Below are 18,732 nucleotides of genomic sequence, written 5' to 3'. Positions count from 1 at the left end.
CATGCAATTTTATAGGGTCTCTCAACCTTCAGTGAAAGATCAAAACTTCGAATGCAAAGCATTTTGGAACAAGTAAAAAAGCTAAAATTTATAAATAAGCCTAAGTTTTACGCTCAAAAATGCAAGGCAGAAAAGGTGTTGCACAAATTGAAGAAATATTGGCATATTTCAATAAATTAATTGTGCAAAGAAACTGCAACAGTTGCATTTTTTTCCAACCTCTGCTACTTTTTTAATACACATCCTCATATTCTGTCGCTATCTTATCAGTTTGCAAGCATTTTTTTTTATATACATATAAAATTGGTATGGAAGTAGGACCAAATAATACACAAGTTGCAAAAAAGGAAAGGCATGCATACAGGAGACATAATCAAGGTAGCTGTAACAGCTGCTGGGTTTATAGACGTCAGTGACAAGTCCATCTCCTGAGTTGGAGATAGATCCAGAAAAACTACCATATATACATCAGATGAATATGAGGGCAAACCAGGTAGTGAAATTGATGAGCTCTGCACCAATGCAGTATTTCATGCAGCAGAGAAGAGCTGGGGGGTGGTGTGTGGGTTGCCAAAACATGCTTGAAGCACAATCTGTTTCACAAAGCCAACAACAAGACAGGTGTAACTAGGACCCACCTGGAAGTTCATGGCTATCCCCTTTGATCATAGAAAATGGGAGGAATTTAAAAGAAAAATTGTTGAAGGCAAGGATAACTGATGAGGATGTTAGTGGGAGCTGGTTGGGTCTTGGTGAAGAAAGGAATGCAGGACCATAAGATTTTTTCTGATAGGGGATGGAATTGTACAGAGATTGTACATTTATGATTAAGATGAGTCAGTGGGACCAAGAATTTGAAAGTTAATGACATGGCACAGGCTATGAAGTCAAATGCAAGTGGGAAGGATGCAAGACCCCTGATAACAATGTCATTCCTTCTTTTATTTTAGTAAGTCAGAGCAAATCTCCAAATGTCTGCTCTGATTTCCCCCACCCCAACCATTCCCCAGAAAGAACAGCAATATGATTGCCTTTCACCTTACCTGCCTCCTTTATGCAATAGATCATCCCATCATTCCTGCCAGCTCCAATGCAATCCGACCAGGTCACATCATCTGCACCCGCATCAACCAATCTCCCAATCCGCTTTCTGCACTGACAGTGCTCTTCAGGAATCCTTAATCCACTAATCTCTCTCCAGCCACCTCTCGCAATTCCACCATTTCCCCCTGAAGCTGCAACAACTGTCTCTTCACCTTCTCCATCACAACCATCCAGGTGAAACAGCACTTTCAGGTGAAGCATAGTGTCACCTGCACTTTCAACCTGGTCAACTTCCTTTAGTGCCCATGATCTTCTCCATGTTGTAGAAACAAAATATATATCCAGCAACTACTTTGCACTGTCAAGCACTGTCTGCTGCAGCCATATCGATGTTTCAGTCACGTCACTGTGACTCTCTTTAGACTCCTAAACCAACCTGCCAGTCATCAATCTCCTTTGTTGTGAAATGTAGATCAGAAGAAGCTCTCATATTTGACTTGGGTAGCTTGCAATCCGATGTATGACTTGAATTTTTCATTTTCAGGAAACCCACACCCCCTGTGCTCTCTTTCCACATACACTTGCCTACCCACTTAGTTTAATTCTCCCTTTGTTCATTCTTCCCATCCCCTCACCCCACCTAATTACATCTGCGCATGACCTCCTTCTCATCTGCTCCCAGCTATCAGCAACCAACCCCATCCACTTTCCCCACTGTTATCTTTCCTATTCTCTCCAACCTGACGCAGGATCTCAACTGGAAACAAACTTTGACCTTTTGCCTCTACAGATGGGGCTTGACCCAAGGTCTTCCAGCATTGCTTTTACTCTAGATCCAGCATCTGCAGTCTCTTTTGTCATTAAAATGCATTTTAGTTTTAGTGCAGCACAAATTAACATATAACAATTCTTTAAAAAATGCAGGATTAGTACTATGAATAAATTAGCTTTACCTTGCAGATTTACCTCCCCTTACTTCATGTGGCAATTATACCGCTACGGCTAAACTACTGTAAGCAGCGTACTGTAGGTAGAGCCTCTGATGTTATAACAAACAAGACAAAGTAATTTTGAAAATGTTGCAAACAAATCAAAATTTCAGATTTCAGGCTGTGGCCAAGTGATGAGGCTACAGTTACATATATTGCAACTTGTGACAAAGATTGTAGCAAAAGTAGACATAACGATAGAGAAATAAATTGGTCAACTCTTAGATCTTACACAACATGTCAAGAGAGTCAATTAGAAGTGAATCCAATTCACAGCAAGGCTTTCAAATGTTAATTTGTGTTACACCAAAACTGAAATATATTTTGAAAACAAAAGAGACTGTGGATGCTGGAATTAGAAAATATATGATGCTGGAAGAACTTGGCAGGCCAAAAATATACATAGTATTTACAAAATATTAACTTCTATAACATATACTGTTTCTAAAAGAACACAAGTGGAAAATAAATAAGACATCTTAAGACACCTGCATGCTACAGCTCCTTTCCCAAGCAGAAATAACTGTGATGCACAAATACAAAAAAAACAGAAGGGGGAATATTCATGAAGCACAATCCAGCTAGAAACTTACTATTTTTGGCACTGGGATTCAATTAATGGGCATCCTTTTAAAGAGCACCCTTTAAAAGAGCTTGGCTTGGACAGACATTTATTGAAGCATCAACTTCATGCATATCTTATAGCATTCACCAAATATAAACAATTAGCTAATGGAAAGTTTTGCACAGAGTTGGACTGTTTCCATTCAATATTTGGGGATCCTTGAAACATTGAACTCCAAAATAAAAGCGATAGAAGAGCTCTGATTTGGTGTTATACAAAAATACCTTTCAATTCAGGCTAACAATATCCTGTATTTGCCTTATCAGGTTTTTAATCATTATTTATCAAGAAACTAATGCAGGTAGTAAAACTTAAATTTTGTCTAAGCATTGAGATCATCTTCTTGCTTATCTAAACAGCCATTTCCAAACTGTAGTCCACATAAAGGATCAAAGAAAAACAAATTTAATAGTCAGAAAATATTTCTCAAACTCATTCCTACGTAATTCTGCTTTGGGCCAAAAACACAACATACAGTCATGCTCTTAGTATCCAAGAAATAAAATCTCATTGAGAACATATTTTTTTACAGCTTTTTCTTAAAAGCCTTCTATAATACAAGTGAAATATGTAGGATATATATTGATGAATGAATTCATGATATAGTAGTGATAAAGAAAGACTTATAGAAAATACAACTAAGATGTTTCAAAATCATTTTCGTTTGGATAAAATAAATGAAATGGCTTTTATTTGTAAGCTAGCAAAATTAGTTGAAGTTATGTCTACTCCAGATTTTTCAGCTTAAACTTCCAAAACCAGATACAATACTTTTACATTCAGAAAATATTGTGTGCTATTGCAAAGCTGTAAAAGTTTTTGCTTGTCTGGCCTATATATTTTGCTTAAATTTATTCTATAATAGATTTTAGGATAACTTAATTAGTATAGTTCTGCTTCTTGAAAGATTTGATTTCAAAAGATTAGTTCAAAGTAAAAGGTACACATATGTTACCACCATATACAACCCTGAGATACATTTTCTTGTAGGCATACTCAATAAATCTATAAGAATATTAACAACAGAATCAATGAAAGACCACCCAATTAGGGTGTTCAGAGTGCAAAAGACAACTGTGGAAATACAAAAAGAAATAATAATTATAAATATATAAGCTATAAATAGAGAACACGTGAGGAAGAGTCCTTGAAAGCAAGTCCATTGTTTGTGGGAACATTTCAATGTAGGGGCAAGTGAAGTTGAGTAAAACAAATCTTGTTGCCCGATTTTTAAAAATGGCCATGGGTAGCATCCTTTCCCTCCCAAAAAGGGTATCTGCTAAAATCAGACCTCTGGATACTAAATGGCAGATTTTCCTTACATTCGGAAGCATACCTATGACCACTGAAAAGATTTTATAATAATCTCTCGGTCTCAGAAACTAAACAGTTCAATTAATTTATTTTATTCATTTTATTTTGTTCATTGTATCCAGAGATCTGGAGCAAAAAATTCTTTCCTGACACCCATTACTGTCAAGGATTAGTTTTCAACATGATCCCAGACACCCAGCAACTGTGATGTCATTAAGCTGGCTGAGCAGCCAATCACTAATTCTTACATATAGAAGACAAACTTCAGAAAGATTACAGGGATTGGAGCATCCATTTACGCATAAGAGTAGAAGCTAAATATAAACAAAATTTTCTCAAAAGTGATTTTACAGTTCCTAAATTTCAAAATGTCAATTACAATACACAAAAAATAAACCAGAACCAGACAGATTATTCAGTTGTTATTTTTGTTTTAACATTAAAAATTTAACTTTTTAGGGTTATTCTGCAGAGGATCCAGTTTGATAAAACCATACATTTACATCAGTTCAAGCTATTGGCTGGCTGGTGGCGCAGTGACATTAGCGCCAGACTTCAGAGCGAAGGCTCCCAAGTTCGAATCCAAGTCTGGCCACCCCCCGAGCACACTTTCCATCTGTGCCGGGTTGAGCGTCGAGCTAGCCACTTGGCCTCTTAAAAAACAAGGGTCGAGTCAAGAACATTCATATCGTGACCCGGTTAATCCAAAAGGAGACCAATCCTGACACTACACGCCAGACAAGAATGGCTGACTGTCTGGTGCAACATGCTATGAAGGAAGTTCAAGCTATTTAGGTAGAGACTGTAGCTAGTGAAGGTATGTTGAATATTTCACATCAACTTTCAAAACTACAAATTAAACAAAATATAGTACACAAGAATCTAAAAAATTTGCTGTCCGCTTCAGCGTAATAATGAACACAATAGTACTACTGTCACTATATATTCAAATTCTAGCCTAATACAGCCTAAATGAGCAGTCAACAAGTAGCTTTTGACTATAAATTGTGAGAAAAGATTAAACATGTGATATCATAAGTCTTATTAAACTAAGCCAAATTTCACAAAGCTACAAAATTTTGCTAGGTATCCCATGGAATAAGACAATAAGACATAGGAGCAGAACTAGGCTATTTGGCCCATCAAGTCTGTTTCGCCATTCCTCTCAACACTACTTCCCTGCTTTCTCTCTATAACCCTTGATGCCCTTACTAATCAAAAACTTATCATTCTCCATTTTAAATATATCCAATGGCAAAGAACTCCACAGGTTCACTCTCCGGCTAAAGAAATTCCTCATCTCTGTTCTATAGGAATGTCCCTCCATTCAGAGGTTGTGCCTTCTGGTCCTAGATTCACCCATTATGACACATCCACTCAGTCCCAGCCTTTCAATATTTGATCGGTTTCAATGACCCCCCTCCCCAATTCTTCTAAACTCCAGCGAGTATAGGCACAGAGAATTCAAATGCTCCTCACACATTAATCCTTTCATTCCTGGAATCAATCTTATAAACTTCCTCTTGCGTATCTTTTCTTAGACAAGGAGCCAAAACTGTTGACAATGCTTTAAGTGCAGTCTGACCAATGCCATAAAAAAACCTCAGCATTACATCCTTTCTTTTATTAAGCGGCATGGTAGCGCAATGCTTCGCAGTACCGGTGACCTGGGTTCAATTACCAGTGCTGCCTGTATTTAGACACATGCGGATCTCTTCAGGGTGCACCAGTTTCCTACCACAGTCCTTCCTACCAAGGACCTCCCGGTTCGTAGGTTAATTGGTCATTGTAAATTGTCCCATGATTAGGTTAGGATTAAATTGGGGGATTGCTGGGCATCACGGCTCAGGGTCTATTCCGGTATTGGATGTCAATAAATAAATAATTAAATAAATACTACTATTAAACATTAATGGATCACTTAAAATGCAGCACTTGTTTACTGGCAGTACAGTAATTAACAGTATATGAAAACATTTACACTCTTAATCTAACCTATACCCCTCTCTAATTATAACTTTTCTGTTACTGGAATTGCAATATTGGTTAATAATCAAGTTAAAATGGAAAATTAACACATCTGTAGTTTTTCATATTTTTGTTTTTAAAATCATATATACTTAATCACCACCTTAAGTCTTCTGAATCAGCTGCTACAAATGCTACATTTTCTCACCAGCAGTCAGAGATCATTACTCTTCCTTCATGCAGTGCATTCTGGGTTTATTCATGTTCCATGGCTTTGCCATTAAAACATTACAGTGAATTCTGGTTCATAGTTTTGCTTTTAAGCCAAAACTCTCCGGAAGGTTTTATTAGTATGACTGCCGAGCACAAACTGGCTACAATTAGTATCTTTCCCAGAATGCATTACTAGAAGGTGAAACAACAATGTCCCCCAGTGGTGAAATTATTCAATGTTACAAGTTGGTTGCTGCATTAAAAAAAGTGATTCTTCTTTCTTTGAAAGAAACCTTAAAATATAAACATTTATATATTGACCACAGGGTTAACTTTTTGTTTTGTAAGGATAACCTGTACTTCTGGAAAGCAATTATTCATAAAAAGACAAAAGCTCAAGTAGTTTAACTCTAAATTTACCACTTGATGAAAATCTTTCTTGGAAAATGCCATTTTTATATATTGTTAATGAAACAGAACTCTTAACATGTTATTATGTTTTGTAGCTGGTGTTCAGCAGCATTCACCAATTTCCATGTTTAGACTGGAAAGTAGGTAATCACCAAAGAATCTGTCATACATTTCATAACCACTTCTGCGCAAGTGTTGAAATAGCTAAATAAAAAATACATGGAATTATCTTAAGATTTTTCTACAGTTTGCTTCAAGTTTCATATGCATCATGGGTCAATTCCAGCTGAGAAAGTAATCTCATGTAGGCCTCCAGCAAACTAGGTTAATAATTTGTGCACCTTAAGAGTATCTGGAAAATACACCCAAGTGGCCATGCCAAACTTTACTGTGAAGTAATATCCAAGAAGGGAAAAGTGGCCATTTTGCTTATGCATTAATTTAGTAACATGATCACTAAAATGGCACAGGGAAGGGTTTTTTTTTACAGTTGGAAACGGTCATTAATGAAATGCTAACTCCAGACACCTTTCTAACTATATCCACCTGTACCAAAATGCCATTGAGAATATCAAAAATAGGTACAGACAATAAAGTCATTTGTTTAATAAATGTATCACTACGGATGAAATTACTGCACATAAATAGCCTCCATTAGTCCACAATGTCTAACTCTATTCTGGTTAAAACAAGAAGCTTGTTCATCAAATTAAATCTTTATGAAGCATTTACAATAGAAGTTGCACTCAGTGCTGTTCCCAATGAGAAGCTGCTCATCAGTCAAGTTATTTGCTGGTGAGAGCACATTTCTTAAGAAAAAAATTAAAACACCATTTCATTAATTTTTTTTAAAAATGCAACAATAAATAATATTACACTTCTAGTCATGTACATTCAACAGAAATAGGAAGACAGAAGGAAATGAGCGCTTTCAGGAAATACCTTTAATGTGCTTATTAGTTCAAAATTTTAATGAATTCCACACGCAAGATGTTTCAATTATTGGGTCTGATCGTTAAGTGCAATTGCCTTATACATAAACTTTGAAAACACTGCTTCTATAAATCATAATACATCAGCAGTTATGTAGGTTCCTGTAGAATAATGGTTTACTTGGAGCTGCAGGCAATCTTTTACGTCTCTGATTTGTCTCCATAGAACATTGTTCATAAGCCACCCAACTCTGAAAAAAGCTCAATGACAAAATTACATGGAAAGAGCTGGCACGTGGTTAGTTTCCTATTGCTCCAAGTTCCAAGCAGATTTAGAATAACTCATCTTTAACAGTTTTATGAATAGTCCAAGTATTTGGATTATTTTTTCTTGCACAGTAAATACTGCAAAAATCAATTTAATCTACTTAAATGAGAATAGTTGGAGAACAAATGATAATCTAAACGCGTTATATCTACAACACCAAAACATTTATTCTACTTTTTATTAGATGCAAATAAAGAAATTGATTTATCTAGAGATACACCACGGAATAGGCCCTTTGAGCTACACAGCCTTGGCAACCCCAAATTTAACCCTAAACCAATCACAGGACAATTTACATAACTAATTAACCTACAAATTGGTAGGTCTTTGAACTGTGGAAACCTACGTGCACATGGAGAGAACGTACACGCTTTACAGATGACGTTAGAACTGAACTATACTCCAAAGCCAGAGTTCTAATAGTGTTGCACTAACCACATATTACTAATTCACAATAATATTTTTCAAAATTGGAATAATTTGGGGCTAAAATTTAAAAATGCAAAAGCTGATAGACAACATTCTCAATCCTTGAACAGTAGGAAAAGCAGAATCATAAACTAGGCAGAAATTATACCCAAGTTAAATACTTCAAAGTTTAACGTACAGAAAATAAAGTCAAGGATTAATAAACATGGCATTTCAGATATTCCTAATAATCAACTAAAAATATAAATAACATCCTTCCACATATTAAATAGGTCTTGATACAGCACTGTTTACTGGTTCTTGCATGGTAACTCTTTTGCAAGAGTTCCTAGTTTCTTATGGCTGAATATGCAGTATAATTATGTCACATTCTTACAAAAATATTATTCTGTATTTCTAAAATACATTGGAGTCAAATAACTTAATAAGCTTGTTCACATGATACGATACCGTCGTCTAGGCACTTCAATTGAAGAGTCAACCATATTGTTCTACATCCAGAGTTACATATAGGCCGGTAAAGAGATGGCAGATTTCCTACCCCAAAGGACATTAGTGATTCAGATGGATGTTATGACAACTCAAGTTACAGTCATGATTACTGAACCAATCCAAATTATTCAAATTTAATTTTCCTAGTTGCATCCACCAGCCTTTCATCGCCCACAGCTGTATCAAACCCCAATACAAACTCTAACTCAATCTTCTGTATCAAGTGAGAAGTTCCAAGTAGTAATCTAGTAACTTAATCATTATTCTATCGTATTGACTGTTACTAAAATACAAATAGAGGCACAAATTCAAAACCTATTATTCATTGCTATAATTATGAATGAATTGACTTTACAAATAGGTATCTGAAAAAAAGTTACAATTGTACAGCCCATAATTAAATTAATATGTTATCATGAAAATTCAACTGCTGCACTGACAAACCAAAAGCAACAGCATCAAAACCCGATACTGTAACTGCACAGCTGTGTACCTGACCTGACCTGTAGTGGCTCTCCAAAATGCCCGATTTCATTCATGATCAGTGACAAACAATAAATGGTGATCTGGCCATGCTCAGATCAAATGAACTAATAAAACAAAGTTCACCTGCTATTGATTTAAACTGGACTAGTATTTATTAGAACTGTTTTATTCATAGCAAATCTTGAAGACCTAAACACACTCATCATTTCCACTTCATGTGCATGAAATAATTCACAAAATGTTATTGCCCTTTTTTATATATTTTTACAGCTTAAAATAGCCAAATATGATCAAATTTACTTCCTTCACCTTTATCTTTTTTAAGCTGATTTTCAACTTTGTTCCCATAGGACTCTTTCCTGATAATTTTAAGTTTCCATTATCAATCACTACAGAAATTTATCTTATTAGATTCCGACAAGCTCCATGGTTACATATCTGAATTACAATGCAGTAAGTACCAGGTCATTTTTCCACATCGAATACTACAGAAGTAGCCCCCTTGTATTCCATTTGAATTTGTTTTGGTGTTGTGGTGAGTAATGGGCTATTTCATTGCATAACACGATGTTACACGTGGAAGGAAATACAGATTGCTATTTTTCTGTTTAGCGATGTTTAAGAGAACAACAAATGAAAATATATGTACATAAGCACAAGAAGTCTTTGTTCAAATTTTTAAAACTCTGCATTAATTTTTTAAAAATTACTCTCCAAAAACTGCAAGTAATTTCCTGCATGTAGCTGCTTCTATTTAAAAAAAGTACTGATTAATCCTGAATACATTAAAAACACAGATGCAGGTACAAATCTTACTTTGTTTAAAAACAACTGTAGGCAGTTACTTCACCAATGGTAACCATGCCAAGGCTCAATTTCCCCCTCAAACCTTTCTGCATCACTTTCTTCCCTTAAAATCTATCACTGTGTCATCTGTCCTCATCTCATCTCTTACGCTTGATACCTGTTTAGCAACACTCTTGTATATGCATCTTTGGACAGTTTGGTGTGTTAACTCACCTTAAAAATAAAAGTTGTTCTTATACAGCTCTAAGCAAAAACCTTAAGTAGATAGAGAGAGAACCAGTTTTTAAAAAAATTTTAAAGATCTGTTTCAGTGGGCTATTATATAACAAAATGAAAACATTTTAGTAGGTGAAATAAAAACAAGGCACATCCCATTTGGCTCTGTCCCTTTACCCAATTAACTCTAGAAAATTTGCAAACACACACTTAAAATGATCATTGGTGTCAGGTTAAGATCTTAGTGGTAATTATTCTCTATACCATGGGTCTTGGAAACATGCAATTTTTTTTTTACAAACCAAGTTCAAGGTTTACAATGTCTTTTCAAATACCCATAACTTTAAAAATAATTGTAAGTAAAACATGAACATGATTAACTCTGTGCCTTCAAAATCTACAACTGATAAAACAGCTGAATAAACAAACTTGCACAATTCCAAATTTTAAAAAATCTACAAAAGATTTAGTTATTCCTTAAAAATATCATCAGCTACAAGGAACTTTTCTTTGTCAGTCACTGACAGAAATGCATGCAACATAGTTGAGAAAGTTATGACTATTAAAATGTATAACTGCCAAGTGAAGAAACATTTCTAGTGAGTTAAGATTAAATCACATGCTGGACTCTCACATTTTCCCTACATTTCATTTAAAAGGTGATAAAATCTTGATAGTTTACTTAAGATTGGAGATACAACAGGTTCAATTAAAAATATACCAAACATTACTCCATCTCTCAAGTTAATTTAGCCAATAGGCACACATTTTATTTTTGTCAATAACTTTTCAAAATTGAGAATAATTCAAACATATTAATATTCAGAGAAAGTGCAGTTCAAATACAAAAACTCCACTATGCAAAACTAAGAAAACATTAACCATAGGTTATTTAATAGGTATAGTGTGAACCAACACAATTGATAACAGCCTACCAGCAATGTCAACATTGTAGATGCGAGGAAAATCCCATTAGTTTAAAAATTGTTATTCATATTTGTGTGAAGAATTTTTGAACATTTGCAATTAATATTGAACTGTTCAAAGTGCCTATCAGTTGAAACTGGGTTTATGCTGTCTCTGTTCAAGCTAAGTCACAGTTTTTTTTCACTCTACCATCTGTGATCAATCTTGTAACAATTATCTGGACCACTATAGATAGCTAGTCCTAACAAAGTAACATTCAATCAAGCTTCTTTAATCCAAGAACAATTATTTAAGATCATGTTTTAATGAATAAATTATAACCTAGAAGGCATGAGGATTTAATCCAATAAAAAAAATGAATGGTAAAACCTGAATCAGCAGGTTAGTACTGCACCTAAACAGTCATGTAATGTTAGTGGGCTCGTTGCCAATATTGGAATGATAGCATTTGATCAGAATGGCTTCTCTAACATCTTAAGGAAATGCTATTATTATAGCAATAAACACAACCAGTTTCCCTCACAAGTATATGCATTAGAACTTTGTAGTCTGTAAAGAAATTGACTAGTCAGGGAGCTTATTCATTGAATTTATTACAATTTATTCAGCTCCAAGGCACATTACAGTCTTCTGTTACTACAGAAATGTATAAAGAACAAACAAGAGCAATTTTTCATATACAGTACAGCATTTTGCTCTACTATTTAAAGCATTCGTGCATCCATAAAGCAAAAAAAACACATTATAAAAATTCAGATCACTGAATCATAAAATGAAATATTTGCCCTTGGAAACTAATAAAAAGAACCCCTCACCTTTTTTTAAAAAACGTCACTTAGGAGACTATCCCCAGGGCTTGTAACATAACTGTAACCATTCTTTGTAACAATTTGTTTGCATTTCTGCAGGCGTCAACACTGGCCTTGGCAATTCAGCGAAGTGCATACATTTACAACACACCAGCAGCGTTAATTGCTAAGTGCTATGATTCTGTACCTAGCCAACACACTGCCATCAATAAGTGAAAACAGTATTAAGCAATAATATCGGATATTCTTTAATAAAACCAGGGTCATCCTTCAATTGAAGAAGAGTACATACCTTGTTTCAAAATATAGAAACATACGACGTAAAATGAAAAATGTCTGTACATAAGACTAAATGTTTAGTTCTTATTCACATTTGACTTCAATTAGTGAAGTTTAAACAAAAATTAAGGGTCTCTCTCTTTTTTAACCTTAACGTCCCCGGCCAAGATTGTAGCAATTTCTCCTTGCATGAATGCCCAAGGAACATTTGAACCTACCAATGGGCATTTTTCTCCACTGGGGCAATAAACTTCTCCATTTGCCCCCTGAGCCTTGATACTCTCCCGAGAGCATGGGAAACAAAATTTATGATTGGGCACCGACGGACATTGCACAAAGTGAGTGTCCTCCAGACGTTCATGACAAATGGTGCAGCACAGGGGGCCATTGCTGGCCATTGGAGAGTCTGGAATGTTTGGGGGGTGAACGGGATCAATGCTGGGATTGGGGTGGCTGTTGGGAGGGGCCACAGATAGAGAAACATCTCCATTCCTGGACACCATGCGGCGCTGGCTGCCTCCCGACGCTGGGGACACCGGACTGTTGCTGTTCCGCCTGGTGTTAGTTGTAGTGGTTGAATGTACTGAATTGCTGCCGTCTTTTGGCGAGTGGGCATTTCCAAGGGTGTCAGCAACAGACATGAGAGCGGCCATGGGGGACTGTCCGTTTTGGGGGCTGCATTCAGGAGGGGTGGTCCGATTCGGTGGAAGAGGGGGAGCTCCATGCGCCACTCCGCCTGCTCCAAAGGCACCAGATGCCGCCATGGTGAGCTTTAAGGCTTCATTTTGGTTCGGCAACCACTGCTGCTGCCGCTCTTCCTTAACGCTGCCAGTTTCCGAGTCGGGCTCGGGAGATGCTTTCCGTTTGCGCATCCCAGGCCTGGAACTGCTGGGAGGCGGACGCGACAGGTTGCACAGAGCGGTGGGCAAAATGGGGCAATTGGCGTCAATGTGGGGCTGTGGCAGCATGTCGGCCCCTACAACCTCCTTGAAGAAACGCACCGACTCGGGCAGCAAGTCACCCAACAGCCGCCAATCCCCTGAACCGTGTTTCTTTTCATACTCTAGGTATTTGAAGCCCGATGAGAGGCCCCTACCAAAATCCTTCATGCAGTCCTGGTACATTTGCTTGGCCACTCCCGAGGCGCTGGAGAAGACATTGGCCGAGCCGCTCGGGTACTCGATGAAGATCTTCAGCTCGTAGTCCATCCCGGGCTTGGAAACGGCATCGAAAGCGAACACCCGACCAAGCAGAGAGTGGTCCTTCTTAAAGCGCACGTCGAAGGGGTTACAGTTGGACAGTGTGAGCAGCGTCTCCCGCACGATCTTGGGCTTGCTCACCCAGTCCTCGGAGCGGTTCCGCAAGCTCTCGCCAAGTTCTGCCAGCGTCTCGGCATTACGCTGCTTTTCCTTCAATTCCCTCTCCTGGTCACTGCTGGACACTGAGCCCGGCCGTTTGTTGACATCGCTCAGGACCTGGCTGCTGACGGTCAGCGAGGTCCCGGCCAGGCTCGTGGAGGGAGATGGCCGGCCAAGCAGACCGTGCGAGCTGACGGCTCCTGAGGTCGGGCCATTTAGAGTAGTCTGAGGCAGTAGATTGGGCGGCACCGTCACCGGGCCTGGGGGCACGATGCCGTGATTTCTACGGGATGAATTAGGACTCTGCCGATTCAGTTCCGGCGGGACATCCTCAGATTTGGGGAATCCATTAGGTCCATTCAAGCCATTAGGAAGCCTGCTTGCGTGGGCGAGCCCCGGGTATTCGAACCGAGGTCTCTCCGCGCTCAGAGAGTAGCGATCCAGAGGCGGCTGCGGCCCCTTATTCGGACCGTCGACGTGGTTGAGCTGTTGACCCGGGTCTTTGCTGGCACCTAACGACTGAACTTTGACAGGCGGCGGTCCCGGGGAGCGGCCCTCTTGGAATCCATGAGCCCGCTTCAACTGGCGCGCCGTTTCAATCACAAACTCTATACGATCGGCCCCCTCGTAGTTTACACAACCCCGGCACACGGGCTCGGTAAAATCCCAGATCATGGCCCATGGCATGCGGGGCAGATCACAGAGGTAACACGACTGTCTCCGGGCTGAGGACACCTGGGCAGCGGACATGATGCGGATGTTTAAATTATTTTCGACGCTAGATTTGGAGTGTAGGCCCTTTCCTTCCGTAGTGTGGCCGGGCCCGGGCTCACTCGCCTTCCCTCTCTGCTTTCTCCTCTCTTCTCTCGGCCGCGCCACCGAGCTGCTCCGAGCACCACGTGACGTCAGCCGCGCTCTGCAGCCTGTAACAGGGCTAACGCGCAGGCGCACCGCCACATTCTTCGCCTTCCCCACCCCCCCCCCCCTTTGCCTCTCCCACTGGTGTGTTCTGGTCCGTAAAATCTGAAATCTCTGCTTACCAGAGGCCTAACGCATTAGGTAGCAACGCAAGCACCTTCCCCTTCCTCCCCCCCCACGCTCGTTTCGCGTGAATCAGCTTGTACTTGAATTCACCAAGCAATTTCAGCTGAAAGGTGACGTGTCTTGATTTCAAGCCCATGTATTTTTATGGTAATGCTTAACCTTTCCCTCTTATAATACATCTAAGATAAATATGGGTTGTACAATGTTAATAACTCGCGTCGCGCACTAGCTAAAAGGCGCATTTAACTCGGAACTCGACACCATCTTAAAATCAGATTTTAAACTAAAAGTCAGCCCGAGAGGGCCTAAACAATATTTACTTTGCCGAACAAGTGACCTCTAACCACATTTTTTTAATTACCGAAAACAAAATTGCGATGAAGAGTTTCTTTAACCATCATAAACATACAACTCTTCTGATAATAAAGTGGTTATTGTATAAATAGCATATTTAAATTGTGGGGATGTTATGGCAGTGTTTGCAATGTTGTCTAGGTTTTCCCCCGCCTCTCAGCTGCAGCTTTCAACAGCAACTACAGTCCCTCCCCATGACGTCAGGGCCTGTTCTATTTCAGTTCTTTTCACAATGTCGCAACTCTCAGGCGTTTTGCGCCATATCACTCACAAACCGAGCCCACATTTTATTTTCTACTGTTAGCTTGAAGCCACTTTGTAAATTCCCAATATAGTGGCGGAGATCCATTCAAAACAAACCATTTTAAAAAGCATTGCTACACTAGCAAAGCGGGTATCTGCTGTTTCCCTACCATAAAGCATTTACATTAAAATCGAAGTAAATGTACTCCGAAAGATATACGGTTGAAATGATTAATAGATATTGTAGAATAAGAAAAATTGCAATATGTAAAAAGCTCGTTATGCCATATTGTCAACTAATTATGCAACTTCCACCCAAACTAACCAATCCAATGCCAGTTCCCTGTTGTGCAATTTGCTGCGGGGAAACGGCAATTCAAAATGATAATGTGTCTCCCAATGAACATTTGTTTTTACTTCTCATGAAAGTAATTGTCTGATAGTGCGTATCCCGAGGTGAGAGAGTTGCTGCTTGTTTTTCTAGTACGGTTCAATCATTAATACAGACGTAAACCATCAATTTCGAAGGCTACGTCAGCACTTCACAGTGAATAATCATTTAGGTACTGTTTGATTAAAAAATGAAACAATAACTTGAACTTGCAACGATATCGGAATATACATATATATATATTAACAAGGCGTCGGGAAAACCTAATAGTTTACTAATTTTCCCTATCACCATTAGATTAGCGCTCCGTCATGGACTGAAGTAGAGGATCCATTTACGATTTTCAAAACCCGTTAAAAATTGCGGATTACATTCAACTGTTGTTTCATTTGAAACACTTCTGAACTGAAAACAATTTCCCCATTTTCAACGTTGAATTTAAATCAGGAAAAATATCGTCCAGAACTCCAAATAAAAAGACTGTCCAGAAAGCCATTCTGCTAATGTTTAATGTTTTGTCAGTTTAAAATTGTTAAAAATTTGCCGATTGTTTGAAACTGTTTTTTCATTTAAAAGATTTCTAAATTTAAAACTAATTTCCCATTTCCAATGTTGAATTTAAATCAGAAAAAGTCTCTTCCGGGGCACAAGAAAATAACCTGTTCAAAAAACCATTCTGCTAATGTTCAATATTTTGTCAAATTAAAAATGATTTAAATGGACTTTTCATGCTATGTATTGATCAGTAAAACCACACGACGCAGGCTGGGAGACCGTTTGGCTGAACACCTACGCTCTGTCCGCCAGAGAAAGCAGGATCTCCCAGTGGCCACACATTTCAATTCCACATCCCATTCCCATTCCAACATGTCTAACCACGGCCTCCTCTACTGTAAAAATGAAGCCACACTCAGGTTGGAGGAACAACACCTTATATTCCGTCTGGGTAGCCTCCAACCTGATGGCATGAACATTGACTTCTCTAACTTCTGTTAATGCCCCTCGTACCCCCATCCGTTATTTATTTATTTATATACACACATTCTTTCTCTCTCTCTCTCCTTTTTCTCATCTGTCCCTCTGACTATACCCCTTGCCCATCCTCTGGGTTTCCCCCCTCCCCCCTTTCCTTCTCCCTGGGCCTCCTGTCCCATGATCCTCTCATATCCCTTTTGCCAATCAACTTCCCAGTTCTTGGCTCCATCCCTCCCCCTCCGGTCTTCTCCTATCATTTTGGATACCCCCTCCCCCTCCCACTTTCAAATCTCTTACTAACTCTTCTTTCAGTTAGTCCTGACTAAGGATCTCGGCCCGAAACGTCGACTGTACCTTTTCCAATAGATGCTGCCTGTCCTGCTGCATTCCACCAGCATTTTGGGTGTGTTGCTTAAATGCTGTTAAAGATATTTTCAGCAAGATATTTAAAAAGGATTCGGCATTTATTTAATTCAAGTAAAAATTACATAGAGTCATGGAAAAATACAGCACAGAAACAGGCCCTTTGGCCTTCTAGTCCATACCGAACCATTTAAATTGCCTACTCCCATTGACCTACACTGGAACCAAAGTCCTCCATACCCCTGCATCCACATAGCTATCCAAACTTCTCTTAAATGTTGAAATCAAGCTGGCATGCAGCACTTGCGCTGGCCATTTGTTCCACACTCTCACAACCCTCTGAATGAAGAAATTTCCCCTCATGTTCCCCTTGAACTTTTCACCTTTCACCCTTAAGCCATAACCTCTGGTTGTAGTCCATCAATCTCAGTGAAAAATACATGCTTGCATTTACCCAATCTATACCCCTCAAGATTTTGTATACCTCTATTGAATCTCCTCTCAATCCTCTACATTCTATAGAAAACAGCCCAAACCTATTAAATCTTTCCTTAGATTCCCCCAGACCCGGCAATAACCTTGTAAATTTTCTCTGCACTCTTTCAGTCTTGTTTACATCTTTCCTGTAGGTAGGTGCGCAAAACTGCACACAATACTCCAAAATAGGCCTCACCAACGTCTTATACAACCTCAATATAACAATCCCATCTTCTGTACTCAATACTTTGATTTATGAAGGCTAACATGCCAAAAGGCTTCCCTATGATCCTATCTACCTCTGACACCACTTTCAGCGAATTATGTCCCTGTATTCCCAGATGCCTTTGTTCTACCACATTCCTCAGTGCCCTACCATTGACTGTGTAAGACCTACCCTGGTTGGTCCTACCAAAGTGCAACACTTCACACTTGTCTGCATTAAAGTCCATTCTGCCATTTTTCAGTCCATTTTTCCAGCCAATCCAGATCCCACTGCAAGCCATGGTAGTCTTCCTCACTGTCCACTACACCCCCAATCTTGAGTCATCCGCATATCTGCTGATCCAGTTAACCACGCTATCATCCAGATCATTGACATAGATAACAAACAACAAAGGACTCAGCACTGATCCCTGTGGCACTCCAGTAGTCACAGGCCTCCAGTCAGAGAGGCAACCATCTACTACCACTCTCTGGGTTTTCCCACAAAACCAATGTCTCATCTAACTTACTACCTCATCCTGAATGCCAAGCGACTGAACCTTATTAATCAACCTCCCATGTGGGACATTGTCAAAATGCCTTGCTAAAGTCTATGTAGACAACATTCACTGCCTTGCCCTCATCCATTTTCCTGGTAACTTCCTCAAAAAATTCTATTAGATTGGGTAGACATGACATACCACGCACAAAGATATGCTGACTATCCTTAATCAGTCTATGTCTATCCAAATACTTAAATATCCAGTCCCTTAGAATAGCTTCCAATAGTTTTCCCACTACTGATGTCAGGGTTACCAACCTATAATTTCCTGATTTATTGTTAAAGCCTTCCTTGAATAGTGGAACAACATTGGCTATCCTCCAATCCTTTGATACCTCACCTGTTGTCAAGAATGGTTTAAATATCTCTGCTAAAGCACCAGCAATTTCTGCACTTGCCTCTTCTAGGGTCCAAAAGAATACCTCGTCAGGCGCTAGGAATTTATCCACCCTAATTTTCCTCTGTAATCTGTATAGGGTCTATGGAGTTGAT

At 39.0% G+C, this 18,732-nt stretch overlaps 2 protein-coding genes across 2 annotated transcripts in view; both read right to left on the bottom strand.

Annotated features, from left to right (window-relative positions):
- The window catches only part of kiaa0586 (KIAA0586 ortholog), a 538,659-nt gene that overhangs the window by 397,674 nt on the left and 122,253 nt on the right, over positions 1-18,732 (bottom strand). The window lies entirely within an intron of this gene.
- On the bottom strand, positions 11,115-14,536 carry irf2bpl (interferon regulatory factor 2 binding protein-like). Its single transcript, XM_063049634.1, has one exon. It carries the CDS (start codon positions 14,375-14,377, stop codon positions 12,395-12,397), a length of 1,983 nt encoding a protein of 660 aa, XP_062905704.1. The 5' UTR covers positions 14,378-14,536; the 3' UTR covers positions 11,115-12,394.

The sequence above is a fragment of the Mobula hypostoma genome, chromosome 1 (assembly GCF_963921235.1).
Source record: "Mobula hypostoma chromosome 1, sMobHyp1.1, whole genome shotgun sequence".
NCBI lineage: Eukaryota > Metazoa > Chordata > Chondrichthyes > Myliobatiformes > Myliobatidae > Mobula > Mobula hypostoma.
The sequence above is the reverse complement of the archived record's forward strand: the minus strand, read 5'-3'. Positions and strand labels throughout refer to the sequence as shown.